This window comes from Argopecten irradians, chromosome 5 (genome assembly GCF_041381155.1).
Source record: "Argopecten irradians isolate NY chromosome 5, Ai_NY, whole genome shotgun sequence".
NCBI classification, from domain to species: Eukaryota; Metazoa; Mollusca; class Bivalvia; order Pectinida; family Pectinidae; genus Argopecten; species Argopecten irradians.
This window is the reverse complement of record NC_091138.1, coordinates 3,070,315-3,084,995: the sequence shown is the minus strand read 5'-3', so window position 1 is coordinate 3,084,995 and position 14,681 is coordinate 3,070,315. Positions and strand designations below refer to the sequence as shown.

The following is a 14,681-nucleotide window of genomic DNA, read 5'->3' as shown; positions in this document are numbered from 1 at the left end:
CGATTCCGTTGCATTTTTTTTTCAATTCTATAATTGAAAATCAGTGAAAGTTCTAAGAATGACGAGCTAAAGAATGTTGGTAAATTCAACTATCAGATTAATCAAGGACGTACATGTGTATATAAGGTCACTTTTAAATTCTTGGATTAATAGACTGGGACAGATGCAAAAATGAACAATGTCCCAGTAGGCCGCTGTATACGTACTTGGAAGGTGTGATGGAAATTGAATTTCTGGGAAGTAAATAAACGTTTAATTGATAAAGTGATTATAAAGAATAAAGAACTTTTAAAGTAAGCATTTGGTACGCCACGCCATTCAAAATCACATTTCTTCACGAATGCATGGTATATACTAGTAATACATGTATCTTAGACTGCTATTATAAAAAAAAATATCTTAGATGGTTTTGATGAAATATCGGAAAACTAATCTAATCGGTTTTAAATGGAATAAAATAACGTTTAAAAAGCTATAAGTACAAGCCAATACTTGATCGATAGTACTCTATTTTACTCGCTGCATTCCAAAAGGCAAAGCGAGCACTTGTTCGATTTTGATCCGTCCGACTCCGATTTGCGTTTTAGTCACACCGCCTGCAGCTGAGAGCTGGAAAATGGCGGCTCCTCGTTTGTCAATGGTTGTTAGGCGAGGACTTTTCCAATGTCTACCGTCTTCAAGAATTAGTCAAGTGCCAACAAGACATCAGGTGCGTGTAATATCTACGTTAGATTATGATTCCGACAGTTGTAGTATTTCTGCATACCCGGATAAGCAGCTACATGCGATAGTTATCTCGAGTACAAGACCTGTCCACTTTCTGACACAGGAGTTTGTATTCTCTAGTTTCTGGACTTTCTCAGTGTGTAATTGTAAGTGAAAAGATACCAAAAGTTCAGACAGGAATCGGTAAGGTAGTGGTGTTCAGCATTCGATTAGTGTCTGCGTTTGTGCACATTATATGTTATCTCTTTGGAGTTAATTGTACAGTGTACAAAACTACAAACCGGTATGAGGCTAGGCCTATTTGTGTACACACAAAATGTGCCTTCATGAAAGGTAGGCTTACTTACGGGACAGTCTTATTTTAGATGCAAATTTTCTGAGTACACATATGTATTTATATAACATTAAGCATGGATGAAGTATTTTTATATATAGCGCCTGTCAACTGAGTGAACACTGATTTTTGGGACACAACTTTTAAGTAGTATTTTAATAGGCCTATAATTAATTTTAAATATTTTACTGAGACCCAACTAGTAGTCGTGATGCAACAGTAGCTGTGACATTGTGTGCATTTTTTGTGTGTTTCATGAGATACAAACAATCATTTTTTCCCTAATGATGACTACTGTTCCTTCATGACTACTGGTAGGGTCCCAGTACTCCATAACTTTTATTTCTACTTTGACATTGAAGGCCTATTGTTTAAAGAACACTTTCTTCAAACATAAGACTTGATATATATAAATGATTAAGTTTCTGATTATTTTAGAGTTATTGCCCCTTGTTTTTTCCCCAAAAATTTCTGGACTAGTGATGAAAGGGATGCTTATTTATTTTATAAAGTTTCTGTGGTTTTGAACACAGTTTATTGACATTTAGTAAAAATTCAAGATGGCTGGCTTTTAAAGTTTGGCTTTTACAGATGGCCTAATTAAGAATCATTAAGAAATTCACCATATGCATCTAAAATTAACAGGTACATGCATATGTATACCTTTCTTGTGTCGCCAAATACACTCTGTATTATAATCGTTTATATGGATATGCAGTTTGACAATTGTTTGTGGAAATGAAGGTAAATTATTAAAAGTTAATAAAAACAGAGAAAGTGAAAGACATAAATATGTCATTTCATATTTCAAATTAACAGCTTACATCTATTGAAATTACAGTGATGGTTTTTTTAATAGAATTATAGGTACTGTTTTTACACATACAGAAAAGGATGTTGGTAGAGTGACCTAATACACATGTGCTATCTCTGTCAACACAAGGACCCTACACATGAGACTCTAGTGGTTATACACTGGCTAACCCTGTGTTAATATATAGAACACATGTTTGTTATGGTTATTAGATGGGCTACCGCTGGTATGACTCCATCTTCCTCGCTCTACATAATTATCCTGAGTACACATTTACATCTGATACATGTGTGTTGACATACATATACACTCTTAGTATGATACATGAGACTTAGTCATGAATGTCTTCATGCTGTCACTGTAACATCTGTTCATCAATACCACAGATAGAGTTTCCTGTAATTGTCAAATTTATACTGTCTGGGACAAAATGTATAAAAACTTGCTGATGTTTTCATGTTGTGGCTGTAATGTCTAATAGTTAAAGGTAAATGGTCAAGGTTAAGTACACCCACCTGTCTCTCACCAGTGCCAGATCGGTAGCTCATGATTACTTTGGTTATTTTTGTAGGACCAGAGAAACTGATAGGAGCAAAGAAGATAAGGTTTATCATTTCTCTGTAGAGGAATATAACATAGCAGCCACTCCTAGTGACTATAACACTAATGAGGTGCCTAATATTGAGCTGTTGTGGGAATGAGGGTCTGGTTGGAGATCTTGGAGGGGTCAGTTCATGAGGCCATCCATGTAGGAGAGTTACAATATGATCAGTATGCAAAGAGGATGTCAGTTTAGGAAGGTGTCAGTTTAAAAATAGCAAGGGCAATGTTTAATGTTGAAAGAAAAGGTCTAGTCACTGTTTAAGGAGTGAGCAATATATATTTGAGGGAGAGGGTTAATGCTAGAGGGGTAAGTTATTTAGGAGAGGGTTAATGCTAGAGGGGTCAGTTATTTAGGAGGAGGTTAATGCTAGCAGGGTCAGTTATTGAGGAGGGGGTTAATGCTAGAGGGGTCAGTTATTGAGGAGAGGGTTAATGCTAGAGGGGTCAGTTATTAAGGACAGGGGTTAATGCTAACAACTGGCTGTTTTTAGGTGATAACTAAACATGACAAACTCTTAGAGTAATACCCAACCACACCTGGCTGTTTTTAGGTGATAACTAAACATGACCAACTGTTAGAGTAATACCCTACCACACCTGGCTGTTTTTAGGTGATAACTAAACATGACAAACTGTTAGACTAATACCCAACCACACCTGGCTGTTTTTAGGTGATAACTAAACATGACCAACTGTTAGAGTAATACCTTTCCACACCTGGCTGTTTTTAGGTGATAACTAAACATGACCAACTGTTAGAGTAATACCTTACCACACCTGCCTGTTTTTAGGTGAAAATTAAACATGACTTACTGTTAGAGTAATACCTTACCACACCTGGCTGTTTTTAGGTGATAACTAAACATGACCAACTGTAAGAGTAATATCTAACCATACCTGGCCGTTTTTAGGTGATAACTAAATATGACAAACTTGTTAGTGTAATACCCTACCACACCTGGCTGTTTTTAGGTGATAACTAAACATGACCAACTGTTAGAGTAATACCCAAACACACCTGACTGTTTTTAGGTGATAACTAAACATGACCAACTGTTAGAGTAATACGCAAACACACCTGACTGTTTTTAGGTGATAACTAAACATGACAAACTCTTAGAGTAATACCCAACCACACCTGGCTGTTTTTAGGTGATAACTAAACATGACAAACTGTTAGAGTAATACCCAACCACACCTGGCTGTTTTTAGGTGATAACTAAACATGACCAACTGTTAGAGTAATACCCTACCACACCTGGCTGTTTTTAGGTGATAACTAAACATGACCAACTGTTAGAGTAATACCCTACCACACCTGGCTGTTTTTAGGTGATAACTAAACATGACAAACTGTTAGAGTAATACCCAACTTTAAATACCCACCACACCTGGCTGTTTTTAGGTGATAACTAAACATGACCAACTGTTAGAGTAATACCCTACCACACCTGGCTGTTTTTAGGTGATAACTAAACATGACCAACTGTTAGAGTAATACCTTACCACACCTGGCTGTTTTTAGGTGATAACTAAACATGACAAACTGTTAGAGTAATACCCAACCACACCTGGCTGTTTTTAGGTGATAACTAAACATGACCAACTGTTAGAGTAATACCCTACCACACCTGGCTGTTTTTAGGTGATAACTAAACATGACCAACTGTTAGAGTAATACCCAACCACACCTGGCTGTTTTTAGGTGATAACTAAACATGACAAACTTGTTAGAGTAATACCTTACCACACCTGGCTGTTTTTAGGGTGATAACTAAACATGACCAACTGTTAGAGTAATACCCAACCACACCTGGCTGTTTTTAGGTGATAACTAAACATGACCAACTGTTAGAGTAATACCCTACCACACCTGGCTGTTTTTAGGTGATAACTAAACATGACCAACTGTTAGAGTAATACCCAACCACACCTGGCTGTTTTTAGGTGATAACTAAACATGACCAACTGTTAGAGTAATACCCAACCACACCTGGCTGTTTTTAGGTGATAACTAAACATGACCAACTGTTAGAGTAATACCCAACCACACCTGGCTGTTTTTAGGTGATAACTAAACATGACCAACTGTTAGAGTAATACCCAACCACACCTGGCTGTTTTTAGGTGATAACTAAACATGACCAACTGTTAGAGTAATACCCAACCACACCTGGCTGTTTTTAGGTGATAACTAAACATGACAAACTGTTAGAGAATACCCAACCACACCTGGCTGTTTTTAGGTGATAACTAAACATGACCAACTGTTAGAGTAATACCCAACCACACATGGCTGTTTTTAGGTGATAACTAAACATGACCAACTGTTAGAGTAATACCCTACCACACCTGGCTGTTTTTAGGTGATAACTAAACATGACCAACTGTTAGAGTAATACCCAACCACACCTGGCTGTTTTTAGGTGATAACTAAACATGACCAACTGTTAGAGTAATACCCAACCACACCTGGCTGTTTTTAGGTGATAACTAAACATGACCAACTGTTAGAGTAATACCCAACCACACCTGGCTGTTTTTAGGTGATAACTAAACATGACCAACTGTTAGAGTAATACCACCCTACACCACTGCTGGCTGTTTTTAGGTGATAACTAAACATGACCAACTGTTAGAGTAATACCCTACCACACCTGGCTGTTTTTAGGTGATAACTAAACATGACCAACTGTTAGAGTAATACCCACCACACCTGGCTGTTTTTAGGTGATAACTAAACATGACCAACTGTTAGAGTAATACCCAACCACACCTGGCTGTTTTTAGGTGATAACTAAACATGACCAACTGTTAGAGTAATACCCAACCACACCTGACTGTTTTTAGGTGATAACTAAACATGACCAACTGTTAGAGTAATACCCAAACACACCTGGCTGTTTTTAGGTGATAACTAAACATGACAAACTGTTAGAGTAATACCCAACCACACCTGGCTGTTTTTAGGTGATAACTAAACATGACCAACTGTTAGAGTAATACCTTACCACACCTGGCTGTTTTTAGGTGATAACTAAACATGACAAACTGTTAGAGTAATACCCAAACACACCTGGCTGTTTTTAGGTGATAACTAAATATGACAAACTTGTTAGTGTAATACCCTACCACACCTGGCTGTTTTTAGGTGATAACTAAACATGACCAACTGTTAGAGTAATACCCAACCACACCTGGCTGTTTTTAGGTGATAACTAAACATGACCAACTGTTAGAGTAATACCCTACCACACCTGGCTGTTTTTAGGTGATAACTAAACATGACCAACTGTTAGAGTAATACCCAACCACACCTGGCTGTTTTTAGGTGATAACTAAACATGACAAACTGTTAGAGTAATACCCAACCACACCTGGCTGTTTTTAGGTGATAACTAAACATGACCAACTGTTAGAGTAATACCCTACCACACCTGGCTGTTTTTAGGTGATAACTAAACATGACCAACTGTTAGAGTAATACCTTACCACACCTGGCTGTTTTTAGGTGATAACTAAACATGACATGACAAACTGTTAGAGTAATACCCAACCACACCTGGCTGTTTTTAGGTGATAACTAAACATGACCAACTGTTAGAGTAATACCCAACCACACCTGGCTGTTTTTAGGTGATAACTAAACATGACCAACTGTTAGAGTAATACCCAACCACACCTGGCTGTTTTTAGGTGATAACTAAACATGACCAACTGTTAGAGTAATACCCAACCACACCTGGCTGTTTTTAGGTGATAACTAAACATGACCAACTGTTAGAGTAATACCCAACCACACCTGGCTGTTTTTAGGTGATAACTAAACATGACCAACTGTTAGAGTAATACCCAACACACCTGGCTGTTTTTAGGTGATAACTAAACATGACAAACTGTTAGAGTAATACCCAACCACACCTGGCTGTTTTTAGGTGATAACTAAACATGACCAACTGTTAGAGTAATACCCAACCACACCTGGCTGTTTTTAGGTGATAACTAAACATGACCAACTGTTAGAGTAATACCCAACCACACCTGGCTGTTTTTAGGTGATAACTAAACATGACCAACTTAATGCTAGAGGGGTCAGTTATTTAGGAGAGGGTTAATGCTAGAGGGGTCAGTTATTTAGGAGAGGGTTAATGCTAGAGGGGTCAGTTATTGAGGAGAGGGTTAATGCTAGAGGGGTCAGTTATTGAGGAGAGGGTTAATGCTAGAGGGGTCAGTTATTGAGGAGAGGGTTAATGCTAGAGGGGTCAGTTATTGAGGAGAGGGTTAATGCTAGAGGGGTCAGTTATTGAGGAGAGGGTTAATGCTAGAGGGGTCAGTTATTGAGGAGAGAGGTTAATGCTAGAGGGGTCAGTTATTGAGGAGAGGGTTAATGCTAGAGGGGTCAGTTATTGAGGAGAGGGTTAATGCTAGAGGGGTCAGTTATTGAGGAGAGGGTTAATGCTAGAGGGGTCAGTTATTGAGGAGAGGGTTAATGCTAGAGGGGTCAGTTATTGAGGAGAGGGTTAATGCTAGAGGGGTCAGTTATTTAGGAGAGGGTTAATGCTAGAGGGGTCAGTTATTGAGGAGAGGGTTAATGCTAGAGGGGTCAGTTATTGAGGAGAGGGTTAATGCTAGAGGGGTCAGTTATTTAGGAGAGGGTTAATGTTTGAGAGGTCAGTTATTGAGGAGAGGGTTAATGTTAGAGGGGTCAGTTATGGAGGATGAGAGGGTTAATGCTAGAGGGGTCAGTTATGAGGAGAGGGTTAATGCTAGAGGGGTCAGTTATTGGGAGGGTTAATGTAGGGTCAGTTATTGAGGAGAGGGTTAATGGCTAGAGGGGTCAGTAATTGAGGAGAGGGTTAATGCTAGAGGGGTCAGTTATTGAGGAGAGGGTTAATGCTAGAGGGGTCAGTTATTGAGGAGAGGGTTAATGCTAGAGGGGTCAGTTATTGAGAAGAGGTTAATGCTAGAGGGGTCAGTTATTGAGGAGAGGGTTAATGCTAGAGGGGTCAGTTATTGAGGAGAGAGGGTTAATGCTAGAGGGGTTAGTAATTGAGGAGAGGGTTAATGCTAGAGGGGTCAGTTATTGAGGAGAGGTTAATGCTAGAGGGGTCAGTTATTGAGGTGAGGGTTAATGCTAGAGGGGTCAGTTATTTAGGAGAGGGTTAATGTTTGAGAGGTCAGTTATTGAGGAGAGGGTTAATGTTAGAGGGGTCAGTTTATGGAGGATAGGGTTAATGCTAGAGGGGTCAGTTATTGAAGAGAGGGTTAATGCTGGCAGGGTCAGTTATTGAGGTGAGGGTTAATGCTAGAGGGGTCAGTTATTGAGGAGAGGGTGAAGGCTAGAGGGGTCAGTAATGAGGAGAGGGTTAATGCTAGAGGGGTCAGTTATTGAAGAGAGAGTTAATGCTAGAGGGGTCAGTTATTGAGGAGAGGGTTAATGCTAGAGGGGTCAGTAATTGAAGAAAGAGTTAATGCTAGAGGGGTCAGTTATTGATGAGAGGGTTAATGCTAGAGGGGTCAGTTATTGAGGAGAGAGGTTAATGCTAGAGGGGTCAGTTATTGAGGTGAGGGTTAATGCTAGAGGGGTCAGTTATTGAGGAGAGAGTTAATGCTAGAGGGTCAGTTATTGAGGTGAGGGTTAATGCTAGAGGGGTCATTATTTAGGAGAGGGTTAATGTTTGAGGGTCAGTTATTGAGGAGAGGGTTAATGTTAGAGGGGTCAGTTATGGAGGATAGGGTTAATGCTAGAGGGGTCAGTTATTGAAGAGAGGGTTAATGCTGGCAGGGTCAGTTATTGAGGTGAGGGTTAGATGGGGGTCAGTTATTGAGGAGAGGGTGAGGAGAGGGTCATAAATGAATGCTTAATGCTAGAGGGGTCAGTTATTGAAGAGAGAGTTAATGCTAGAGGGTCAGTTATTGAGGAGGGGTTAATGCTAGAGGGGTCAGTATGAGAAAGGTTAATGTAGAGGGTCATTATAGAGGTAGGGTTATGCTAGGGGGAGTTATTGAGGAGAGAGTTTAATGCTAGAGGGGTCAGTTATTGAGGTGAGGGTTAATGCTAGAGGGGTCAGTTATTGAGGAGAGGTTAATTAGAGGAGAGGGTTAATGCTAGAGGGGTCAGTTATTGAGGAGATGAGGTTAATGCTAGAGGGGTCAGTTATTGAGGAGAGGGTTAATGCTAGAGGGGTCAGTTATTGAGAGAGGGTTAATGCTAGAGGGGTCAGTTATTGAGGAGAGGGTTAATGCTAGAAGGGGTCAGTTATTGAGGAGAGGGTTAATGCTAGAGGGGTCAGTTATTGAGGAGAGGGTTAATGTAGAGGGGGTTCAGTTATTGAGGAGAGGGTTAATGCTAGAGGGATCATTTATTGAGGTGAGGGTTAATGCTAGAGGGGTCAGTTATTGAGGAGAGGGTTAATGCTAGAGGGGTCAGTTATTGAGGAGAGGGTTAATGCTAGAGGGGTCAGTTATTGAGGTGAGAGTTAATGTAGAGGGGTCAGTTATTGAGGAGGGGTTAATTGCTAGAGGGGTCAGTTATTGAGGGAGAGGGTTAATGCTAGAGGGGTCAGTTATTGAGGAGAGGGGGTTAATGCTAGAGGGTCAGTTTATTGAGGAGGGTTAGGAGAGGGTTAATGCTAATGAGAGGGTCAGTTATTGAGGAGAGGGTTAATGCTAGAGGGGTCAGTTATTGAGGAGAGGGTTAATGCTAGAGGGGTCAGTTATTGAGAGAGGGATTAATGTTATAGAGGGTCAGTTATTGAGGAGAGGGTTAATGCTAGAGGGTCAGTTATTGAGGAGAGGGTTAATGCTAGAGGGGTCAGTAATTGAGGAGAGGGTTAATGCTAGAGGGGTCAGTTATTGAGGAGAGGGTTAATGCTAGAGGGGTCAGTTATTGAGGGAGAGGGTTAATGATATAGAGGGGTCAGTTATTTAGGAGAGGGTTAATGTTAGAGGGTCAGTTATTGAGGAGAGGGTTTAATGCTAGAGGGGTCAGTTATGGAGGAGAGAGTTAATGCTAGAGGGGTCAGTTATTGAGGAGAGGGTTAATGCTAGAGGGGTCAGTTATTGAGGAGAGGTTAATGCTAGAGGGGTCAGTTATTGAGGAGAGGGTTAATGCTAGAGGGGTCAGTTATTGAGGAGAGGGTTAATGTTAGAGGGGTCAGTTATTGAGGAGAGGTTAATGCTAGAGGGGTCAGTTATTGAGGAGAGGGTTAATGCTAGAGGGGTCAGTTTATTGAAGAGAGGGTTTAATGCTAGCGGGGGTCAGTTATTGAGGAGAGGGTTAATGCTAGAGGGGTCAGTTATTGAGGAGAGAGGGTTTAATGCTAGAGGGGTCAGTTATTGAGGTGAGGGTTAATGCTAGAGGGGTCAGTTATTGAGAGAGAGAGTTAATGCTAGAGGGGTCAGTTATTGAGGAGAGGGTTAATGCTAGAGGGGTCAGTTATTGAAGAAGAGGGTTAATGCTAGAGGGGTCAATGTTATTGAGTATTGAGGAGAGGGTTAATGCTAGAGGGGTCAGTTATTGAGGAGAGGGTTAATGCTAGAGGGTCAGTTATTGAGGTGAGGGTTAATGCTAGAGGGGTCAGTTATTGAGGAGAGGGTTAATGCTAGAGGGGTCAGTTAATGAGGAGAGGGTTAATGCTAGAGGGGTCAGTTATTGAGGAGGAGGGAGTGAATGCTAGCTAGAGGGGTCAGTTATTGAGGAGAGGGTTAATGCTAGAGGGGTCAGTAATTGAAGAAAGAGTAAATGCTAGAGGTCAGTTATTGCTAGAGGGGTTAATGCTAGAGTGGTCAGTTATTGAGGAGAGGGTTAATGCTAGAGGGTTCAGTTATTGAGGTGAGGGTTAATGCAGAGGGGTCAGTTATTGAGGAGAGGGTTAATGATAGAGGGGTCAGTTATTCATAAGGAGAGGGTTAATGCTAGAGGGGTCAGTTATTGAGGAGAAGGTAATAGAGGCAATAGGAGGGTGGTCACCCCATATGATTAATGCTAGAGGTCAGTTATTCGTGAGGAGAGGGTTATTGCTAGAGGGGTCAGTTATTGAGGAGAGGGTTTAATGCGATAGGGGTCAGATTGAGGAAAGGTTTACCACAGAACATATTAAATTATTGAATGGTTAGCTTAATAGAAGTCTGAATTAGCACAGACAATGATTAGATGGTCCCATCTCACTATTTTCTAATGTCCATTCCAAAATTGAAATATATACAGATGACCCCATTTTATCTCGAAAAGACCCCATTTCTGGTAACTCAGCGCTAAACTCTTAGAGTTGTTTTATGTAATTCCTTTTAGGCTTTTAATTCAGAAATTAATCAATAGCTATGTTAGCCGGTAGAATATTCACTGCTCGTATTTAGATTGCTATTACTAATTAGCTACAGTATTTTCGCGAGGTATTCAAGATTGGTCTACAGGATATAAGTTAAAGATACAGGAACAACTGTTTGTTGTGTACAATTCATCGTAATAAAAAATATGATTGTGAAAAAAGGAGAAGTATGCAGCATACTTTAGGCAGTGACCTGAAACATGGCACAACGCCAAGTGTATGTAGTGATGGGGTTTGCTGTTAGTCTTTATCTATATAGAAGCTTTACCACATGCAAGCTGGTGAAATGGACATGATAGCTTATATTGTATCAATCATTGATGACCAGTTTTATTTTGTTGTCTGGTATTTTCAGAAAAAAATGTGAATCAGTTTGCTCAACTGTTACAATGCTTGACTTCTGAATTACCCTGGAGTAACTATAGCTTTTACTATATACCACACAGGCTCAGTTTGATAGGTTTTAAAAAGTAATTTAGTAGGCAGACATGATTCACAAGTACCAAATATAACTGTTGAAAAGATTTTTTCTTTGACTGTTCATCCATCTTTGCGTACATTAATATTTTACCAAATGATAATGTCCTGTTTTCTAGTTATTGGGGACATGTCTTCGCTGCAAAGTTCCTGTTTTTTTGGTGTTTTCATTCTTGAAAATATTGTATGTGTGTCCATGGTGTTCCATATCTGTCCCTCTCCTATTATTGGGATGTTAAAGTGATTTAGGAGATCCAGGGAGGTGTTGGTATGATAAGGAAGTTGTAGTTGTGTTATCTGGTCTATATAAAGTGTTGGCTGTAATGAGAACTGAATATAAGGAAGTTGTAGTTGTGTTATCTGCTCTATATAAAGTGTTGGCTGTAATGAGAACTGTATATAAGGAGGTTGTAGTTGTGTTATCTGCTCTATATAAAGTTTTGGCTGTAATGAGAACTGAATATAAGGAAGTTGTAGTTGTGTTATCTGTTCTATAAAAAGTGTTGGCTGTAATGAGAACTGTATATAAGGAGGTTGTAGTTGTTGTGTTATCTGTTCTATATAAAGTGTTGGCTGTAATGAGAACTGTATATAAGGAGGTTGTAGTTGTGTTATCTGCTCTATATAAAGTTTTGGCTGTAATGAGAACTGAATATAAGGAAGTTGTAGTTGTGTTATCTGTTCTATATAAAGTGTTGGCTGTAATGAGAACTGTATATAAGGAGGTTGTAGTTGTGTTATCTGGTCTATATAAAGTGTTGGCTGTAATGAGAACTGTATATAAGGAGGTTGTAGTTGTGTTATCTGGTCTATATAAAGTGTTGGCTGTAATGAGAACTGAATATAAGGAGGTTGTAGTAGTTGTGTTATCTGTTCTATATAAAGTGTTGGCTGTAATGAGAACTGAATATAAGGAGGTTGTAGTTGTGTTATCTGGTCTATATAAAGTGTTGGCTGTAATGAGAACTGAATATAAGGAGGTTGTAGTTGTGTTATCTGTTCTATATAAAGTGTTGGCTGTAATGAGAACTGAATATAAGGAGTTGTAGTTGTGTTATCTGTTCTATATAAAGTGTGTTGGCTGTAATGTTGAGTAACTGAATGAATATAAGGAAGTTGTAGTTGTGTTATCTGTTCTATATAAAGTGTTGGCTGTAATGAGAACTGAATATAAGGAGGTTGTAGTTGTGTTATCTGGTCTATATAAAGTGTTGGCTGTAATGAGAACTGAATATAAGGAAGTTGTAGTTGTGTTATCTGGTCTATATAAAGTGTTGGCTGTAATGAGAACTGAATATAAGGAGGTTGTAGTTGTGTTATCTGGTCTATATAAAGTGTTGGCTGTAATGAGAACTGAATATAAGGAGGTTGTAGTTGTGTTATCTGGTCTATATAAAGTGTTGGCTGTAATGAGAACTGAATATAAGGAGGTTGTAGTTGTGTTATCTGGTCTATATAAAGTGTTGGCTGTAATGAGAACTGAATATAAGGAGGTTGTAGTTGTGTTATCTGGTCTATATAAAGTGTTGGCTGTAATGAGAACTGAATATAAGGAAGTTGTAGTTGTGTAATGAGAACTGTATATACTTTATTGATATTAAGTGGATATGTTTATGGTAAATATTACTCAGACCTGTTTCTCTCCCAGAGAGACCATAGATTGGTGTCCATATACACACAATAGTTCACAGTAAGCAATATGATTTTATTGGTTTGATTTAATATATAAACTTTACTGGCTAAATATCCAATTGTATAGTTGTCAGAAATTAGCAATTGGTTGCATTGTACACGTACATGGGCGTACCGTGACTAAACGTACATAAAGTATAAATGTAACACTGGCTTTAATTGTGATGTGTTTTAATGATGTGTATCCTTACAATGCTGTAAGGATCGGTTGTACAGCCTTGATTACCAACTCCACAAATGGTCACTGTATACCACTACAGACAGTCAACAAGACACAAAGTCAAATTTTAAATCACTCATGTAAGGAAAGAGTTCAGAAGCCTTTGTTGAAATATTCGCTGAGAATAGTATTTCCTCTACGGAAGTTTCTATCTTATGTTTGGCATATCAGCTGGGATATTGAAAGTAGACAGGTGACTGATAGCATGACATGTCAGGAGATAGTCATGGTCTGAAATAAATAAATGTGTTTGATGCATGATGTACATAAATGTAGCATGTTTAATAGATATTGAAAAACAGTGAACAGATTTATGGTATTATGTTATAAATAGTTAATACTATTCACAGTAGGTATGGCTCAGAACATAGGCTGGTGTATGGACTATTTAGTATTATATTAAACAGGAAGATATTGAATGCAACAGTTTAGTGGGACGAACAGGGGATGCAGGCATCAGTGATACAGTTTTATGGATTGATCACAGGGTGTTAAATGTTAATGGATTGGACTATTGTAAATTATTATATTACATTTAATGGATATAAAATATACAAGATATATAAAGTTATTACATATTGTTTGACTGAAAAGAACAATAAATTTTAATGGGCTGAGCATGCCTACCTACTAATAGTACTATTGCCATTGAATACTGTATTAGAGTCCTCCGGTCTGATGCTAACATTAAAAATTCTGATCTTACTGGTTAAGAAAATGTAGCTCTTGTTTTACTTGCCAAAAACAAAATCAAACTCAAAAAGATATTGATTTTTCCTATTTTGGTCAACTTTTTATGTTTTTCCATTTCACAAATTTGAATCTAAACAGTTTTTTGTGGAACAGCGAAATAGGTTAGGAGCCTGACATGCTTTGCAAAGAAGACCGGGTCATGAATAATAGTAGCGCCTGTCACACCATGGTTTTCTGAAATCGAGGTTACGATGGCGTGAAAACCAGCAGCTATATACACGTAGTTATCCCAAACATTACCTCGTAGCACCGAACTCGGGAATCCTACAATCTATGGATACTGCAGTTAGACTGATTCCAATCTAATGTTCCTCCTCTCTGTGTGTAGATCAATATTTAAGAAATTATTTAAACATAAAAAGACATTAGATGTTTTGGAATAAAAGATTCCTTCATGTTCCCAATGCATTTCTAAATTACAATTGATATCAATTCACTGGAAAATGGTATTAGAATGTTGTTACCGTTGCAACAGACAGCATATAGCGGATGCACACACACACAAATATACATGTATATTAAATTGTAAAACATGTTAGATCTCTTTCTTTTTACTTAGGATACATTTTACTCTAATTATAACAAATAAAATGCATGTAATATTGAAGAGATTTGATTTACAGAACCATTTCAATGATGTAAGTCTATATAAGAATCGAGAGCTTTGTGTTTAGAAAAGCTTTTGTAGACATCAATAATATAAGTGACTGGTGTTAATAGGAAGTTTAACAT

At 38.6% G+C, this 14,681-nt stretch overlaps 1 protein-coding gene across 4 annotated transcripts in view; it reads left to right on the top strand.

The window, feature by feature from the left end:
• The first annotated feature begins 566 nt into the window (after positions 1 to 566).
• Positions 567 to 14,681, top strand: part of LOC138322656 (calcium uniporter protein, mitochondrial-like) — a 122,928-nt gene continuing 108,813 nt past the window's right edge. For all 4 annotated transcript variants that reach the window (XR_011208454.1, XR_011208455.1, XR_011208453.1 and 1 more), the window contains exon 1: positions 567 to 709. Coding sequence is in view for 1 of the 4 variants with exons in the window: in XM_069266658.1 (XP_069122759.1) it covers positions 617 to 709 (93 nt within the window). In the remaining 3 variants the exon portion in view is untranslated. The remainder of the gene's footprint in view (positions 710 to 14,681) is intronic.